Source organism: Acipenser ruthenus, chromosome 9 (assembly GCF_902713425.1).
Source record: "Acipenser ruthenus chromosome 9, fAciRut3.2 maternal haplotype, whole genome shotgun sequence".
In the NCBI taxonomy this organism is placed as follows: Eukaryota; Metazoa; Chordata; class Actinopteri; order Acipenseriformes; family Acipenseridae; genus Acipenser; species Acipenser ruthenus.
The window spans coordinates 43,894,627-43,913,842 of record NC_081197.1 but is presented as its reverse complement, the minus strand read 5'-3'; the positions used below and the strand labels follow the sequence as shown (position 1 = coordinate 43,913,842).

Sequence of the window (19,216 nt, the reverse complement as noted above, 5' to 3'; positions counted from 1 at the left end):
ACCTTTTGCAATTTACACTGCAATGTGTGAAAATAGAATAGGATAAGAGATCCTTTTAAAATGGTAAAAACTTTCCTTTTCAACCACAGTTCAAAACCTGTTTTTAAAATACCTGCGCACAGTACATGCAGTATATTTCTCAATTTGATATGGGTCCTGCGCTTGGTTTTATACTTGCAAATATCCTACAAATGTGTACAATATTTTATATTTTAAATGTGGAAATGTTTCCAGCTTGTCAATCCCATAATCTAACCACTTAGATATTTTAAAAGTGCTCACACTCCAGACTTATTATTGTATCTGTAGATATAAAAATATGGATCTTATGATGCATTTTGCCAGTCTTACATGAATGTTGTATTTATTATAGCAATGCTGTATTTATTACATTGTTGAAAACCAGTGTTGTAGGGTAATTTCACAGGATCATTTGCTTAGAGGGAAACCCTGAGGGGTGGGTGGAGGTTGTTGCCCTGGTTGCCCTTGTTGATCTACTGTAAAGGTAAGCTTAAAGTACCTACTCACATTAATCCTGCTTCATGTGTTAGTCCATACTGGGAAGGGGTGCTGACAAATATGCATACAGATTCACATACAGATTTAAAGTTTGTTTTCCAACTTTAATTTCAGTTTTGATCCTTGGGGGTAAGTAAGGAGTATCTACACAGTACTGTGCAGTCAATCACTCTGGGCAGATATCCTCAATTGTATGATAAATAAGTTCATGTAGGACACTGACAAGAAGAATCACACACTGGAAAGTGTTCACAGGACAAAGAACTGGCCTTCAGAGTGGCCCAGACTTTACTGCTGAGTACCTCTCAATAGTAGCACCTGCTATTACTCACCTTATAATGATTGATGCATAGTCAAAAGTCAGAATCGTTGTTTTGCCCATCATCACTGAAACTAACTTGCAGCAAAATGATCTTTTTTTAATATTATAGAATAAATGTCATTGTTGCCATGTGCATCTGCAGTGAAAGAGTTGATAGGATTTAAATGTCACATTGAAGATTCCATTGTGAAATGGAAAACTAGCTGGAACTAATTCAGTATGCGTATTGCATAACGAAATTGTTCTGTTCTGGAAAAAAAATTAATGATAAAACAGTGAGTAAAATTAAAACATAAAGCATAACAGGGTTTAACCAAAATACAGTAATTTGCTAATGAGCATAAAAAGGGAGGATTTAAAATCCCATGCCATGTTTCAGATTCCTTTGTTTAAGGGGGTTCTTGTAGGCCAGTTTAACTGCGGCCGGAGGGATTAAAGAGAAGCACATGATGTCCTATCCCGTGGTTAGACTGAGGAAAGGAGAGTAAATGAATGAGTTTGCTTTCTTTCACTCTGATGCTGTGATCAGATCCAGTCCACCATGGCATCCCCAAGGCTTGAGACTTTCTGCTGTCCCAACAGAGACAAGTCAACCCAATTTGTTTTAAACTTTCAGCCACGCTTCTTCAGTGCAATCTGCATTGGCAGCGCTAGTGTGAGCCTCATATTTGCTATCCTGCAGATTTTGCCCAAAAGAAGAGGGTATAGGAGACTGGGGCAGTATCCTCTGCCGAAGCCAGCATCCTCGTCTCGGATTCTTCTCATCATCAGTCTCTGTGATATCCTGGGATGCGCAGGTGAAGGAAAATTTTACTAAAATGTTATCATTAGGAAAAGCTTTTTTTTCAAAGCTGTATTCATACAAAAAAAAAAGATTACACATGCATTTATGTCTTGCATAGGAACAAACATGTTATTATTTATTTTTTGGTGAGGGCTGTGGTGAAGCTGATGAAAGCACTAACAGTTACTATCCAGCCTTAATTGTGTTCTAAAATTTCTCTGCCAAACTAATGTTATAGGGTTATGTAATGTTAAATGATTTTTTTTGTATTTATATACAGTAACAATGAAGCTTTAATTCTTATAGTAAGTTTTAAATAGTTTTAAAATAGACCTTTAAATTAATGCCAGCATACTATTTTCTGACGTTACACGGGTCATTCTGACAATGTACCATATTCTGGCCCTGCACCAGTTCACATTTTTATTTTTCTGATGACATTTTCATGCTCTACATCTAAAATGGCCTCTCTAAGTACTCTCTTCATTTACAACAGACACTTTTGTCTGTGTAAGTGGGATTTTTTTTCCCCTTATCATCGACTCATTGAAACACACAGTATCTTGTGTATTTTGAGAGTTGTGTTATCTTAGGCCACTTCACACAATTCTGCTTTAATTGAATTGATATTAAAGCATGATAAGAACCCTCTTAATGGTCTGAACTTTTCTGCATTCAAGAAATAATCATAGCTGGCAAAGTTTTAAATATTACTATTGGTCAATTTTGTCTTGTTGGACTGACTCTTTTTTGCTTGTGTACTATAATTCACTAGCCCATTGACTGAAGATAATGAAAATGCTGTGTACCTTTTTTATTCAAACTCTTGTACCACACATGTTTCTACTTGATAAACTAAAACTCACAGGGTGTCAAAGCAGGATGTGGATTGCAAACTTGTAGATACAGTATATTGAATGATCAGGAAATTATGATATTTGGTTGTTGGTCATTTGTGGAAATCTTAGAAAAAAACGCTGATCCACAGAGTTGAATGATCAAATATCACGTAATACCATCAGCAACCCCCCCCCAAAAAAAAAAAACAACATTACACGGACCTGCAAGCAAGATGGCACCTATTATTACCAATAAGGCAAATGATAAAAAATCTCAACAGAACCTAGAACCAATAAGAATGATTGCAAATAAGAAATAATTCGATAATTACATTTTCTATTTTAACATGGACAACTAATACAAGATGTTTCGTAACCAAGCAGGTTTATACTGTAACAGACATTTTTTAACTATTTTATCTGTCATCTACACACTCATCACTTTGGTATCAGGTCCATGGTATTTGATATTAAGTCAAATATTTGCAACACAGGTACATCTCACAAATGTTGCGGTTTCTGCGATGACTGATGATTTCAAACAAAACTCATGATGCACAAACACGACTATAAAAAATTAAAATCATGCATATTCCATTAGCAGCATTGTATTAGAATTGGTTAATAAGAAAATAATACATTAATTTATACTTATATAAGGGGTTTACTGCTTCTGCACCCCACCCCCCACCCCCAATCCAGCACCCTGGTAAATAAGGGGTCACAAGCGATATTACATGTTTCAAAAGCAGAAATTAATCTTGTGTAGTACTTCCATGAACCTGTTTCCACAATCCATCACTGTTCCAAAGAATGGCTGTGTGTTGTTTTTTCAGGGATACTTCTCAGATCTTCTGTATGGCTTGGCTCCCCAAACTTCATTGCAAAAATGTCAGTCATCAATAGCACTGAAGTATGGCCAACAGCTTTCTGTGTGGGTAGTGCGGTATGTATGTATGGCACATTTGTGTTTTTGTCTGTAGAATCATTTCTAATCGTCAGTCCACATTTCATATTTCCGTTACGTTGTCTTTGGGACACGCCACATGCTACATTCTGATTGTGGGGTTAAGGTATGCCATATATTTACTGTTTCCACCAAAAAACCCTGAGAAAATGTCCCGAGGAGGATGCTTTGGTTTCTTTGTTCTATTTCGTTTTTTTACACACATTTACACAAATAACTCATAAGACCAAACTGATTGAGAGTGCTGCGGTAGCTTATTTTAGGTATAGTAAGTTTTTATTTTATATTTTTGTAATTTTTTTTTTTTTTGTCTATAACAGCTTTAATAGCTTTTATTACAAATTAGCTCTAATTCATTAGATAAAAAAAACCATAATACATTATCATCATTTAGCTCACACCAGCAAATTCTGCCTAATGTTTCCTTTTAAAATGTAATTAAGCTAAATGTATAAAAACACACCTTGATTGGCCGAATGGCCTTTTCTCGTTCCCAACTTTTGTCATTTGCTTATTCTTATTAATGAAATCTTTTCATAGATGTGGATCCAGTTATTTTACAGTGCCTCCTTCTGGTGGACGTTCTGCTATGCAGTGGACGTATACCTAGTTGTTAAAAGATCAGCTGGACAAAGGTACTAAAGCTCTCAAAGAATGCCACTGAGTATGTCCAGTTGATGGCAATCGTTTTGCTTTGATGCTGTTATCTTGGTATCCTGTGTAAAATGTAAATGATGATGTTTATTAATTGCTGTAATCATAAGCATAAGGTTGCAATTAGTACAATTAATACTTTTTTACAGTTTGGTATTGTCATTTTAATATGTAACAACTCTTAATCAGAACACCATTTACATATGTATTGTTTCTATGCTTCAGGATCAGTGGGTAGTTCTACTGTTAGAGGGTCTATTGTTTAAATGAACATAGTGTACTGTATTTCATTCATCATACAGTGTACTTTAATGTAGCCACTATTCTCATATATACTGTACCAGATGTCATAATGTCATGCTAACTTGTGTTGCAGCACTATTGTATTGTACCACATGATAACCTGGGGTCTGGCTGTTCTACTCTGTGTGGAAGGAGTGGCTATGCTCTACTACCCTTCAATTTCAAGGTATGTTTAAACCAATGAAAAGGTAAAGAGCATTAAATAGGCAAGTGTCTATTAAAAAAAAGATAATTATGAAGTTGCTTTTCCTTTTGTCATGAAATGTTTTATCCTATTAAAACATGTTTAAAATAGTTCTAGATGCTCTGACCTTGACATATCTAGGAATGTGTGATTTGGTAATACATGCTTTTAAAACTGAGTTCTTAGTGAAATACAATTCACAGGTTTTGTGCACAAAGGTATCAAATATGCAATCTTGACGCTTTATGCACAATGGCTCCCTCTGGTGAGCTTGCCAGGGAGTGTAGTAGTTGTTGCCATCATTAGCTGTCAAATAGACGTTACAACAATCTGAGAATGTATTCAACCGTGCTACATGTTTCTAATCTCTTAATTGAGAAAAAAAACAAAATCATAAAGCAATGAGAATGATTCAATTTAAAAAAAGTAATCGCAGTCTGAGAAAAAGTTAATGCTATAAGCTTCAGTTGTCCATTTATTTATTTGTTCCACCTTTCCCTTGTCTTTTTATTATGTTTCCAATCACTGAGAGCGGTTCTATGGCAAGCCAAATTATCATTTATAGATATCTCGAAATGCATTTCAAGATATCTTAAATTGAATTGCAGATATCTCAAATTCAATTAGAGATATCTCAAACTGACTTCATGTCCTGTTTGAGATATCTCAAATTGAATTTGAGATATCTCAAATTGACTCCCTGTCTAGTTTGAGATATCTCAAATTGAATGTGAGATATCTCAAATTGACTCCCTGTCTAGTTTGAGATATCTCAAATTGACTTCCTGTGAAAATGTTTTGAAGGACTTCCGGCCCATTTCAAGATATCTCAAACAGGAAGCCAATTCGAGATATTTCAAACTGGACAGGAAGTCAATTCGAGATACCTAATTTAAAACTCCAGATATCTCGAAATGGAGCTTTAAATGAGATCTCAAATTAATTTTGAGATATCTCGAGTTGACTTCCTGTCTAGTTTGAGATTTCTTGAAATGGACGGAAGTCCATTCAAACACAGGGCATTTTCACAGGAAGTCAATTTGAGATATTTCAAACTAGTACGTAAGTTCACTATAAAAATATTGACACACTTACACCTTTGAGTAGTATGTACGTGTCATGGGATTGTTACAATACCCTGACAATAGAAATCGTGTTACAAATATAGAGTCATTATCTATGTTGCAGCACAATAATTTGCAGATACTCTAGACTAGCCCAGGGTTGTTGTTCAGCCATGTGACTCACTTAGCTCCCCAAGATGACTCTCAGTTTAGAAGCGGATTATCCTTTGCAATGGGTTTGAAAATACATCATTCGTTTTTGGTAGAAGCAAGCACAGTTAAAATTCAAGTTTATGATACATCTTCAATGAGTACAATCGTATTGAAGCTGTGTCTTTGTGCAGTCTGGTTAAACATATTATTAATTGTTATGGCTTTGCTGCTATTATTATTATTATTATTATTTATTTCTTAGCAGACGCCCTTACCCAGGGTGACTTACAATCGCAAGCAAATACATTTCAAGTGTTACAATACAAGTAATACAATAAGAGCAAGAAATACAATAAATACAAATGCTATTCAGTCAGAATAAATTTATTTTATGTTACAGTCTATTAGTTAAACTAAGACTTAACATCACATTCAGTGATGCTTCAATTAGTAATTTAGTAACTTCATGACTAACATTTATTTGTATTTAATATGTTATTCCATTTTTTCCAAGCTGTGAAAATGGACTGGAACACGCAGTGCCTCATTACATCACCACCTATGCTCCCATTCTTCTAGTTCTGATTGTTAATCCGATCCTGTTTGGCAGAACTGGAACAGCCGGTAAGCAGAACTCAAGTGGCTTCATCATAACTTCTAAGAAACTGCTGTTTTTCTGAGTGACCTTTTCCAATCCACATTAACTGTAGGCGTTCATGACTACCTTTTAATTAGAGGAGTGTGTCTAAAATTAATCATTTAATAGACTATCAGACTGCTGATTTTATTTGAGCTCAAAGTTTGCGTTCATTCTGAGAGCGCCTTGCATCGAAAACAGATCCGAAGTTGGTAATCCATACATTTTAACTTTATGATTACAGTTACATCACTGCTGAAGGGAAGACAAGGAATTTACACAGAAAATGAAAGACGTCTGGGAACAGAGATTAAAATCCGATTTTTCAAGATTATGATTGTTTTTCTTATTTGGTGAGATATATAATGTATCTAATTTATGTTCAAAAGGTAAAACATTAGCTTTCATATTAATGTCAATTTCAGAGCCAACCCCACGCTAATGAACATTTTATAAGCGTGAATACTCTTTAAAGCTAGTTAAAATAGACGTTTGATGACACTCACTTTTAATACAATTCTGTCAAGAACCATACAAAAAATGATGACTACAACAATCTGTAGCTGATGTTAAATGCTGTACACTTTTCAGATTATTGATATTTTAAAGATAGACAATAATACAATCAGAAGTTACATTTAGAACCTGTGGTGTATTGCGTAATAAACAGTGCTGTCATTGCTTCTAAAACGATTATAAACTATCTTGTAAATTTCCTGAATCCTGATTGGCTGTTAATATTCTAATCCCGTACGGTTAAAAGAGTCCAATCAGTAGTTTGAATCTCATTTAATTCTAGACAGGACATTAACACTTCAATATTCATACACCAGCCATTTCCTAAACGCAATAACAGACTTGAGGGCGAATCAGTACAACCCATGTCTTTTCGCCCTTTACTTCACCCTTAACTAATGGATTAAAATGATCAAGGCTGTAGATTCATTGATTGTCCTGTATAATTATTCAGTATGTATGCAGATCTTTAATAAGTTACCTTTTTATGGGTTTTCATTAACAAATACATTTCATTTTAATTCTTTTGACAGTTGGCTTCCAAATATTATCAACGAGAGCCTTTTGTTCTATCTGGAAATGCAGGACGATATCAAAGGGAGCCCCCTTAAAAATGTCAGGAATGCAATCTTGATTACATGGTTTATAATGGTAGGTGAAACCAAGAACTGATTTGAATAGCTTTGTCTCTTGATTAACTGAGCCTTCCAAAACCATTTTAAACATTGTCTGCAGGGTCTCCTCAATCCAATGCAGGGATTTCTCAACACACTTGCTTTTCATGGCTGGACTGGATGGGATATTGATCTCAACATTCAGAGCCGGAGGGAAATACCCTGGGATTCAGGCTCCACTTCAGGTGCTGCTGCAGATGTCTACAACCCCACTGTCAGCTCTTCACTTAACTACCAGGGTTTTGTCCAAGATGCCAAGAAAACCATGAACGGGAATGGCCTGCAGCACTCGGATGCCATAAGCGTCCTCTCTGAAGGTAACAGAATCAGTAATGAACATCCCAAAAGAAGCTCACCAATATATCATGGGTGGTAACTCACATTTATTAACGTTACAATGTATGAGCATAGATACAAGGTAATTGTGTCTTTACTATTATTGTATCTAAAAAGCCCCCCCCCCCCCCACCCCAATTCTTGAACAAAGAAAATGGGTTATTTTATAGGAGATGGGTTATTTATATTGAAAATGAGAAAATATGTTACGAAATGCTATTTTATAGCCAAAGGGGTTGTCTTTAAGCACTTTAAAGACTGGTGTTTGGTATAATTTATTGAATACACTTCAGAATATAGAGGCATTAAATAGACATAGCTACCATTAATATAGAAGTAGCTACCATTAATATTTACTACATGCATGTACACAATGTTTTCATTGGGAGGATAGACCTCCATATATTTAACCATTTTCCTGTATTTTGAAGTGTATCTACATTCATGCTCTTCTACACATACCGGTAGCTAAAATACAAGCAATTTAATAGTTTTGACATTGGACTCATATTGGCATTATTTTATTTATTTGTATTTGTTTATTTAGCAGACGCCTTTATCCAAGGCGACTTACAGAGACAAGGGTGTGTGAACTATGCATCAGCTGCAGAGTCACTTACAATTACGTCTCACCTGAAAGACGGAGCACAAGGAGGTTAAGTGACTTGCTCAGGGTCACACAGTGAGTCAGTGGCTGACGTGGGATTTGAACCGGGGACCTCCTGGTTTCAAGCCCTTTTCTTTAACCACTGGACCACACAACCTCATTATGCAGCATATGCTGTTGCACTGGCCATATTTGTTTCCAGCTTCCCGTGTCTTATTTCTGCTAAACTAAGTAACAAAACAAAACAATAAATAAAACTCCATGGGGTTTAGCAATGTGTTTTAATTGATGTTTTTTCCAGTGAAAATGGGTGGGAAAAGATTTCAGTAATTTGCTATATATTTTTTTAATTCCTTAACAAGCTGTTAAACGTGAGTTATGCATGTCCCTTGCCGTTGCTAAACATGTCCTCTGTCTCAGGCTTATGTACCCATGTGGTTGGTAATGTCATCAGTTTAGTGTTGCAATATGTTAATATAAGGATAGTTTACTGTTGCTTATTAACCTTATGCAACAACTCAGGAAAACTAACGTATTAAAACATGTGCTATTCATAATATTAGCTTAAAAAAAAAAAGTCATGTGTACAAAATGTTTGTTATTTCAGATTTTTTTAAATGCTGTGAAATGAAGCAATTTAAATAAAACAAGTCCATAAAACTTACATTGTGTACATTTCTGTGCAAACACTAACTCCTTTATGTCTGTCATTCAGATGAATCTCCTCCTTGTAATTAAAGTTATAGGATGTCCACCCGTCTGTGTTATGAAAATCTTGTATTAAGAGTAGCTTATTGCACAACATCAAACCACATAACACAAGGGTCAAGGAAACTCGATGTAAAAAAAAAAAAAATGGAAAAAAAGCATTTTTATAGAAAAAGTACAGTACTTATATAATAATTATATAAGTACTGTACTTTTGAATTGTTATGAATTGTTTTGGAAATTAGAATCGTATCTGGGTAAGGGACAATAAATAAATAATAAAACTTAAAATAATAATAATAAGTTCATATTACAGTGAAGCTATTGATACTGATGGTCGCATTGCTGAGGAGGGATAACCATTCAACAAAATGAATAGTAATAAATAACATTAGTAGTACGTAGTTAAAAATATTTTACTAAGGCCCTGTCTGCACTACATAACCGATCTTGAGAACCGTACTCCGAACAGATTTAATTACGGTAATCCAGCGCAAAGCGTCCACACTGAAGTATTGTTTCATGTTTAGTCGGGCTTAATGCGTACAAACACTATTAAAATAGTCCGGTTACAGTTCCTAGCAGCGCAATGGACTGTGGGACTTAATATGACATTACCCCACCATGCACTGTATTTTATGTTTACAACCCGGTAAATTGAGGGTTTTCACCCACGTGACTCCAGCGCCATACTGGCGGTCAAAACAGCGATGATTATTACAATAATAATAATAATAATAATAATAATAATAATAAAATGAATAATCTGCCATTGACATACATTGATATGAAGCACTTTTTGACCACCAATAGGGCAGCTGGAGAAAAACCCTCACGGTTGACTTAGCGCTTCTTAGCATGAACGTCATGGCTTTGTTTCTTAAAAACACAAGGTACATTTTATCATAATGTGTGCGTTTCGTTTTGAACGCTGAAGTTCTCCTTGACCGATTTCCTCACTCCAGATATCAATATGCCTTGATTTCAGATTATGTTGCTCCACGATCCACCATTTTCCTCAGAAATGGTATAAAGTACAGGAATATTGATAGTCGTTCTCAACTCCTTCAGACACCTGTTCTGAGTAGTGTATTTGTAATGTCCAAAAAAATAAAGGATGACAAGCAGAATGCGGCAGTTACATCTGCTGTAAACTCACATAGTGTTTCTGTAATATCATTCATTACTCTGAACACCCTTTTTAATGCAATGCACATTTAAGTCATAGTACAGTTCTTATGATGCGTAACACCCAAACTGTTAGCATAGTCCCTACTTAATCACCATAACATAGCATACACTGGCAAGGCACTGAGAAGTTTATTGTAAACTCATGTCAAAATAAAAAATGACCGGGTCAAATGTTTTTCTCAGGAATAATAGTCCTATTATCAGAACGTGCTGCCTCTATTTTTGCTGTAAACAGGATATCTATCATGATATACAAGTCACAATATGGTACTGTAATATCACAATTTGCAGTTCACAATATGATACATATTGAGATATTCAGGTCACAACACGATATGTATCATGAGTTGCAGGTCACAATACTAACTATATACATATATACATATATATATATATATATATATATATATATATATATATATATATATATATATGTATATATAAAAAAACACTCAAGCATTTTGGAAAGTAACCGAAAACACAAATTTCATACAGTATATAAAAAACTAAAGCCCTGAAAAAAATAAAAACGATTTACATAAAAATAGCTAAAAAAATAAGCACCGAAAAATAAGATTAATAAAACCCGAAAAACAGAAGCCCTATATATATATATATATATATATATATATATATATATATATATATATATATATTATCATCATCATCAAGTGCAAATAGTGCTTCTAGAGTTCCAAATAATAATAATAATAATAAATCAAGCATTATACAAAGTGTAAGAAACATGAATATACAAATTTAATATAGTCCTTTCCCTTTTTGTTTTGTCTTGTTAGGTTCAGAGTCTAGTACAATTGAAATCCACATTTCAAGTGAGCTCCATGACTTAGAAGGTATAGATGCTGATGGTGAATCTGTGGAAAACTGAGGAACATCAGCTGGTGAGATGAACCACCCAACCCATTACAGAATCTCTGGAATCACTGGATCGAACTCAATTTGCTTATTCACGTGTGTCTACAATTCCATAATAAAAGCCCCATTCCACCCTCTTGTCAAGCTGACATTAATCAAACATCTTTGTATAAAGAATGCATATTATGTTTAAACCAGTGTACTAAATGCAGTGTCATCAAAAGACAGCTCTATTATGAAAGAACCAAGGATGTGTTCAATCTAATACGAGTATTAAAAAGAATGTTGATATTTCCCTAATTCTATCAGACTGACTGAACAAAGCCCTACATTGGCTAAATCTCTGGTAATTGGAGACAGATATGTTGTGCAACTGAATATGCTATTCAACTGAATTCAGTTTTCTGTTGTTTAAACATTTAAATTGCAGACCCACTGAGGTCTACAATTGAAATGTTATAATCTATCAGATGTAGCAAGGCACATACATGTTGGTTTCTGACATGTTGGTTTGTGACATATTTTTTCTTCCTATAAGCTACCTGATACTTAATGAAAAAAAAAAAAATATATATATTTAAAACAATCATAGCAATCTTCATGCCAAGACATAAAATAAGGGTTTAAAAATATAATGACATTTTTGCTTAACAGTTTATCCACGTAGCTTTCCAGAACAGCTCATCTTAAAGTATGTATTGGTTTTAATAACACATTAGGCGCTAGAAAATTCAGCAGCATTGCCATCATTCTTGTGCTAATACTAATTTGTTAGATAAAGTTAAGGTTACAAATCTAGTTGCGATATTCTATTATCTTGGCAGTCCACTATTCCTAGTTTTACTCATTCTCATGCTATGCATTACTTTGTTTAATCTTATAGTGCCCAAGAAAATGCTGAAACAATGGCGAATGCATCTCAAACTGTTTTGCCATGCAATGCTGGTTTCTGTGCTGAATCATGTGATTACAATGTGTGTTGCCATCGGTTTTTCTCCCAAAATGAAGGAATAAAAGTGCTATAACCATTTTCACCAGTAGATGGCAGTGCTGTGTTTAAAATCACTTTCTACTACACTTACTAATTTAAAATGGTGTGAATTTATGAAAAGGGTGCATGGCAACGTGCATCAAAAATAAACCTACTTATTTAAATTCTGAAATTTATTAGTCAGGTAATAACGCTTGCTTGGGTTTGAAAACTCAAAGACTGCTCTAGACAATGGGTGAGACCTGAAATTAACCAGAATTAATTAATTACAATAAATACAAAGAAATATTTAGCCGAAAGCAATTGCACAAACAATAAGAAACACAGACACAAGTGTTTTCTAATATCAAAATAGAGCAATTTATTTGAGACAATGAATATGACTTTCCATTTCTTGAAACAAATGAGCTACTCTACACAGGGTGAAGTAGAGAAAACAAATGGTCAAAGGATCTGTTCTAAACTGGATCCGGCTGTTAGTCTGACACAGACAATAAAAAACAGCAGAAGCCAGAAAAATATAATTTCATTGAGTGAATAAATGCATGAGTGAATGAATGATTGAATGTTTGAGCAATGTTCTTTTTTATATATATATACAAAGATGAAACACAGCAGATCCTAACAGCTGAGAAAGTGCACTTTACATGGATCTAAAATTAGCTTAATCCAAACAATGCAAAGATTGGACAAGTGTTTAAAGATGCAGTATCCCTTTATTAAACAGAACATTGAAATAAAAAAAAAAATAAAAAACTACCCCCACCCCTTTAGAGAGGAGGAAAAAAGTAAGGTACACCACATACAAAAAAAAAAAAAAACACATTTCTAACAAACACAAAAAAGGGTATATTTTCATCTAGTCTGTTTTGGCATAGCCAGATGTAAATATTTTTCACCACAAAAAACAAAAAAAACACACACAAATGTATCTTTCCCCATTGGTCAACACTGTCCGATCCTGAACAGATGGTTAATAATGTGAACCAAAGTAAGTAGGACATAACTGTCATTTTCCAAATCTGTGTATTTTATTATTTTACTGTACCTCACTTTTGAATCAGCTCAATGTTTATTGCAGCTACCAACATGACTGGCTTTGAAAGCAGACATAAAAAATACAGTGATTTCAATTTTTTTTTTTTTTATTATTTTACAAACTTTACATTCAAGAAATTTACATCCAGAAAGGGAATTGGATTATTCTTTTTTTTTTAAATAATCTATTATCCCAATAAATGTAATCTAAACTTTTGATATATTTTATTTTTGAAAGCTTGCATGCTCAAGTGGCCACTGGTTTACAATGCTTGTAATAAAGCAGGTGTCTACCAAAAAAAATATTTGTGTTTGCTAAAATGTATAACAAATGTCCTGTCATCTTTGAACATGTTTTGGACATAAACATTTAATAAATAGCACTGGCAGTTTTTCTTTGTTTAAGTGTATTAGTCATATGTTACTTTGAATTAACATTACACTCAGTAAAAGTTTCGATATACAGTATCTTCCCATACATGATCTTATGTGAAATTCACATATTAAGGTGTAAACTAACCAAATCCAAAAATGAATCTGTGCACCTTTAAAATAACATATCTAAATCTTCAACGAAAAACCTTAAGGCCTGCATGCATTAGGTTTACAATTGCATGTCTGTAGAAAACAGGAATTAACATTGAAACCTGTGATAGATCCATTTAAGGATACTGCAGCTTTAAAAAGATGGGATACTCAAAATGAGTTGCACCTGCAACACATCGAAAGACAGCGATCTGTTCTTGCTTAGCCCATATAGGCCCCAAAATTCAAGTTCAATACATAAAAAAGTTATACCCCCCCCTCAGAAAATACAATGGGTTATTTTCTGTATTAATATTCCTGCACGCTGGGGGCTCTTGTGCGTCAAGCACTTTTAATACAGTTCACTTAAGTGCTCTAGAGATATCAAGACTTAAAAGAAAGCACAGAGAAGCAATCTATCAAAAGTTTTACATCTTTTCAACCCCCCTCTTGGCAACTTTTTAGAACAAAAAAAAATCTTAAAAGAAATGATATCCATTCAAATCCCATGAGTAAAAAAAAAACAAAAAAAACGTCTCAGGATTCTAGATATTACCCCCCCCCAAAAAAAGGGTTCTGATAGCATAGACGATGGCCTCATTTGATTCAACTCCTTTGGGAGGTTGACTGTAGCCCAAATCTGAAATAAAACAGATCCTTGTATAGGTGGGAAACACTTGCTTTTTTTCTTTTGGTTTATCAATGGTTACTTTTTGGCACAACCTTCAGTCCTCAGCACAGTCCCCAGTCCTCAGCACAGTCCCGTCCTCTCAGGTATGATCCGTATCCCCCCCCCCCGTCCTTTCACTTCTACTCAGAGTTTCACGACAAGCTCAATCCAATGGCCAGGGGAGTTGCTTGGTACTTTTTTTTTTAATATGATTCACAGCAATGTTTTTCCAACAGTTGTGAAGCTGTCACAATGCGAAAGAGTGCTTCTTTCCACACATTCACCGATGGTCCATTTTAAAACACACACTGCCACAATATTATTTTCGAAGGTCAAGAACACAGACCTAGAATTGCAGGTAAAAAAAAAAAAAAAAAAAAAGTTAGCAAAAATTTGGCATCAGTAAGAGGTATACATAAAGTTAGAAAATGCAAATTGATTTTTAAACAAACTCTCAAGAAATTCAAGGTTTAGATAAATGGTCCCCAACAGAAAAGTGTAAGACAACAGCATGTAGAGTGTTCTCTAGGCCACATTTTCAAAATGTTTACTCCAGTCTTTGACTTCCATTTTTTGAGAGGTAAAGCCTGTTAAATTTCAGAAAATTTGAACTCAAAAGAACAAATTAACATAACACAAGTTCTCTTAAGCAATGTGTGTGTTTCTCATTTTGTAACATTTACATATTTTTTTTAATTTCTTTAAAAAATAAATAACTAGGAGTTAAAGACAGGAGGAAATGCTTTGCAAATATGGCCCTCTACATCTTGACACCTGCCACACTAGAAATGTACCAAAATACAGTTCTATTAAACAAAAACAAAACAAAAAACCTCTATAAAAGGCTTGTTTTGAAAATCAGGATGGGTTCTGTTGAGAATTAGGTCTCATTTAAAAGGAGACCCTGCAATCATGACAGGTTTACTAATGGGATAAACCAAGGGTTGAAGTTAATATATATATATATATATATATATATATATATATATATATATATATATATATATATATATATATATGGTAGCAATCTGCTACACAACTCTTAATTTGCTACTAGTTTTTTTATGCAGTAGCATTTTTCTGATACCTTACGATGCAGTTTATATGACCGACCCTGAGTGACCACGTAATACCAGTGTTATTATTAATATTTTTTTCTTTTTTAAACACATACATTATTAGTATCTTTCATAAAGCGGGAAACCATTGCTAATAGAGCTTTCTTATTTGTAGATGACTGAGGTTTGTACCGTCCCATGTAGATACACTCGAGGCACATTGTTTGGACAGTGGAGTACACATACCTACAGAAAAATGGATACAATTTCAAGGTATGAAGTTTATTTTATAGACCAAAAGTACAATTAATTAACTGTTAAAAACATTACGATTTTATGACCTAACAGGACATTAAGTTTATTAAGTGTCTCTAAAATGCTAATTTAATCATGTAGAATTGAATCATTTAAGAATGTAGAATTTAGTCATGGAGAATGGTGGCTCCGGTTTTGTTATAATGATAACCATGGTTTCACCCACGCTAAAAATGAACACATACTAGATAGATAATTATTACTTTATCAAAATTCTGACTACAAATTAAAAAAAAAAAAAAAAAAAACAGGTACAAATAGCTATAACGTTACCATGATCCAAGTAACAGCTTCCTTGTTTTCTCAGTACGAATAATATAGACTAAATACAACCTTGAGGTGCATTAATTTATCTAGCCGTTTTCTTTTTATAATAGTTTATCTCTACCTTGCGTACATCTCCTGTTTAACTAGTGAAATGTGTTCTGTTATTACTTAGTTAATTACTAGTTAATTTCTTAACAATTGTACAGCATTTAAAAATGCAGTGAAAAGGTAGGGTGTGCACTGACATAGTTATGAACAAACCAGTTAGTATAACACTTTGCCTGAATCTTTTAAATGTAGCGGGACCATGCTAGAATTAGCTTTCATTTTCAAAACAGCTCGGTTGTGGTTATAACCTTATAATTTATAAGGTCATAAAATGCAGGATTCAACGACAATGCGTCTTTATAGTGTGTATAATTTGTTACCGAAATCTCAGTCAAGAGGATAATTTTGTACCACTAATTTGCATGGATGAAACATAACCTGGTTAACAGTACTGACTGCATATCAAAGTGCTTAGATGACAGATGGGGTCGCATTCTTGTAGAACTTAAGGATAAAACAAACACATTTCAAGGAAATACATTAGTTCCATTACTTAGTTGAGCACAAGGTGGTTTCAATAAATACTTATTTAAATATAGGCCTACTATGTGATAGTTTGGGATATTCAGGATATTTAAAACAGTAGGTAGGGGGTTATTTTTTGAATTTTTATCTATAATTATTAGTTGAATAAACAGCTACTGAATAAGACCATTTTGCTACCTACTTTCCAGGCAGGTAGCAAACCCTCACTGCTGCCTTTAAAAGATAACTCCTGGCCCTGGGATATACAGACATAATTAAAGAGTAAGTTGCTTAATTATCATTTACATTTCACCATTCCCTTACTATGTATTGTGTTTGCAACCATTACAGGTGTTTCTGGGTTCTGTTGCTTTAATATTGAGTTATTGTAACTTTTCTTTTAATCTGCATTTACCTGGCTTTGAGTTGCTGAGAGCTGGTCTAGAGAAGTGCCAGGGCAGAACCAGGCCATTCCATTCATGTGAAAATGTAACCTTTCAACTCTGCCAGTCCCACCTACGCCTACAACATTTTATAGACAGACAGGTTGAAAAGTCACATTGTTACATGATAATGAATGTAATTAAATGGTCTATTCAGTCTCCAAAATTAGGATGATCTAGACCAGGGGTCTCCAATCCTGGTCCTGGAGGGCCGGTGTCCCTCCTGGTTTGTGTTCCAACTGTACCCTAAATTACTTAATTGTACCAATTAAGTGCTTATTAGAAGCTTAATTGGTCCAATTAATTAATCTAGGGTACAGTTGGAACAAAAACCAGGAGGGACACCAACCCTTCAGGACCAGGATGGGAGACCCCTGATCTAGACAAATTGAGCACAAGAACCCAGAACCACGAAGAATGACTGCAAACACAAAGACCAGTAAAAGGATGTCAAACATAACTCGAAATGTGAAGCTACTTACTCATGCAGGACAGATAGCCAACAGGAAACAAACAAAGTTATGAAACGAAAGTCGTTTTTACACTGAAGGTCAAGCACACTTACTGATCCATCAGACGCACTGGCTCCAACCTTGTCCCCCATGCTATTCCAACAAACTTCAAAGATTCCACCAGTCCCTCTGTAGCTATGCACCAAAGATCCACTCTAAAAAGATTTAAAAAATATATAATAATAATAATAATAATAATAATAATAATAATAATAATAATAATAATGAAGCTGGCAGAACTGAAATTCAATCATATAAAATCGCTATTAACTAAGCTTTTTTCCATCGATTATTCTGTCCTACATTTCTCTTGTTTTCCTGCTGTTTTATTAGTATATCTGCATTGATGATATAAATTCAAAATTCTTACCATGGTGTTCCATATATGAACACACTTGTCGAAGGAGCCACTGGCCAGGTATTTGCCATCAGGACTAAAGGCAACACTGTATACAGGTTCTTGGTGCTTGGTTAAAGTGTGAATACAGACTCCTCTTTCAACATCCCACAGACGAACAGTGGAGTCAAAAGAGGCACTGGTGAGAAGACACAGATACAATCAAGAGTTTACAATTGGGTTTATTTCTAGTACACATCTACATGAAGAATGATCAAACGCTGTTTAGAGTTAGAGTTGTGTACTGCAGACCAATTACATGTGCACAGGCCTTCTGGAATTATGTATGCAGCCTATAAACAGACTCTATTCAGAGCTGCTGCCAATACAGTAACTAACCATTCGGAGATGAAGCCAGGACCCAAAATGTACAACAAGGTCTAAGGGTTACTACAAACAACCAGCAAGACGTTGCTAAACTGCTGATATTCTTTCCTCTATAAATACCAAACTTGCTAGCAGAAATGGTCAACATAACGGGACAGATTTATTATGGTCGTCACGCCAAAATGAAAATTGCAGTTTTAATATAAGGAAGCAGCACCTCATTGAATATTTTAAATAATCCTTTTCATAACTATAAAATTAATTGTTAAACTTTTTTTTTACACTACAGGTACAAAAAATAATAAAATCAGAGAAAAGAAACTAGAAATAAATTAACTAAAAATAGTTTAACCCTTTGCAGTCCATTTATTAATCGCGCGTCAGGCACGTCAGGCACGTCAGGTCTAATTAATTTTCACACGCGCAGTTAATTTTAGATGCGCTGTTTAAAAGTATTTTTTTCCACAGTCAAACGGGTTTAAATGGCCCTGCATATCAACAAAGCACTCACTAGGCATCTCCAGCCCCGCCCTACCCTTTCGTTCGCTATCGCTTTCACCTATGTAAGAAATAAATAACAACAATGATAATAGTCGTACATACCGATCGATCATCTCCTGATCACTCGTTTTATCACCAAACTCCTCAATAATGCGATCCAAGTCATTATTTTATTACTATAACATCTCAGAAAAGCTCTGCAAATGTCTGTGTTCTCTGTGCGCCAATTCAGTCAGCCAACTTGTTTACTTACGACCGCCCCGTT

At 34.5% G+C, this 19,216-nt stretch overlaps 2 protein-coding genes across 9 annotated transcripts in view; one reads left to right on the top strand and one right to left on the bottom strand.

Moving 5' to 3' along the window:
* The first annotated feature begins 1,320 nt into the window (after nucleotides 1-1,320).
* Nucleotides 1,321-13,117, top strand: LOC117405172 (G-protein coupled receptor 143-like). Its single transcript, XM_034008010.3, has 9 exons — nucleotides 1,321-1,638; nucleotides 3,301-3,410; nucleotides 3,972-4,066; nucleotides 4,462-4,554; nucleotides 6,304-6,413; nucleotides 6,671-6,779; nucleotides 7,476-7,593; nucleotides 7,678-7,933; nucleotides 11,256-13,117. Exons 1-9 carry the CDS (start codon nucleotides 1,383-1,385, stop codon nucleotides 11,345-11,347), a joined length of 1,239 nt encoding a protein of 412 aa, XP_033863901.2. The 5' UTR covers nucleotides 1,321-1,382; the 3' UTR covers nucleotides 11,348-13,117.
* Nucleotides 12,662-19,216, bottom strand: part of LOC117405693 (F-box-like/WD repeat-containing protein TBL1X) — a 57,595-nt gene continuing 51,040 nt past the window's right edge. For 5 of the 8 annotated variants that reach the window (XM_034008962.3, XM_034008961.3, XM_034923574.2 and 2 more), the window contains 3 exons: nucleotides 18,097-18,262; nucleotides 17,780-17,881; nucleotides 15,653-15,862 (listed from right to left, as the gene is read on the bottom strand). In XM_034008962.3, coding sequence (XP_033864853.1) covers nucleotides 15,782-15,862; nucleotides 17,780-17,881; nucleotides 18,097-18,262 — 349 coding nt within the window. In that variant the 3' untranslated portion in view covers nucleotides 15,653-15,781. Of the gene's footprint in view, nucleotides 14,905-15,652; nucleotides 15,863-17,779; nucleotides 17,882-18,096; nucleotides 18,263-19,216 lie in introns of those variants that run through there. The other 3 variants (XM_034008967.3, XM_034008969.3, XM_034923575.2) reach the window with 2 other exon arrangements.

Coding starts and splice junctions, on each gene's coding strand:
- LOC117405172 (XM_034008010.3), top strand. CDS start 1,383: ATGGCATCCCCAAGGCTTGAGACTTTCTGCTGTCCCAACAGAGACAAG. Junction 6,780..7,475: donor ATGATTGTTTTTCTTATTTG/GTGAGATATATA, acceptor TTCTTTTGACAG/TTGGCTTCCAAATATTATCA. Junction 7,594..7,677: donor TGATTACATGGTTTATAATG/GTAGGTGAAACC, acceptor CATTGTCTGCAG/GGTCTCCTCAATCCAATGCA.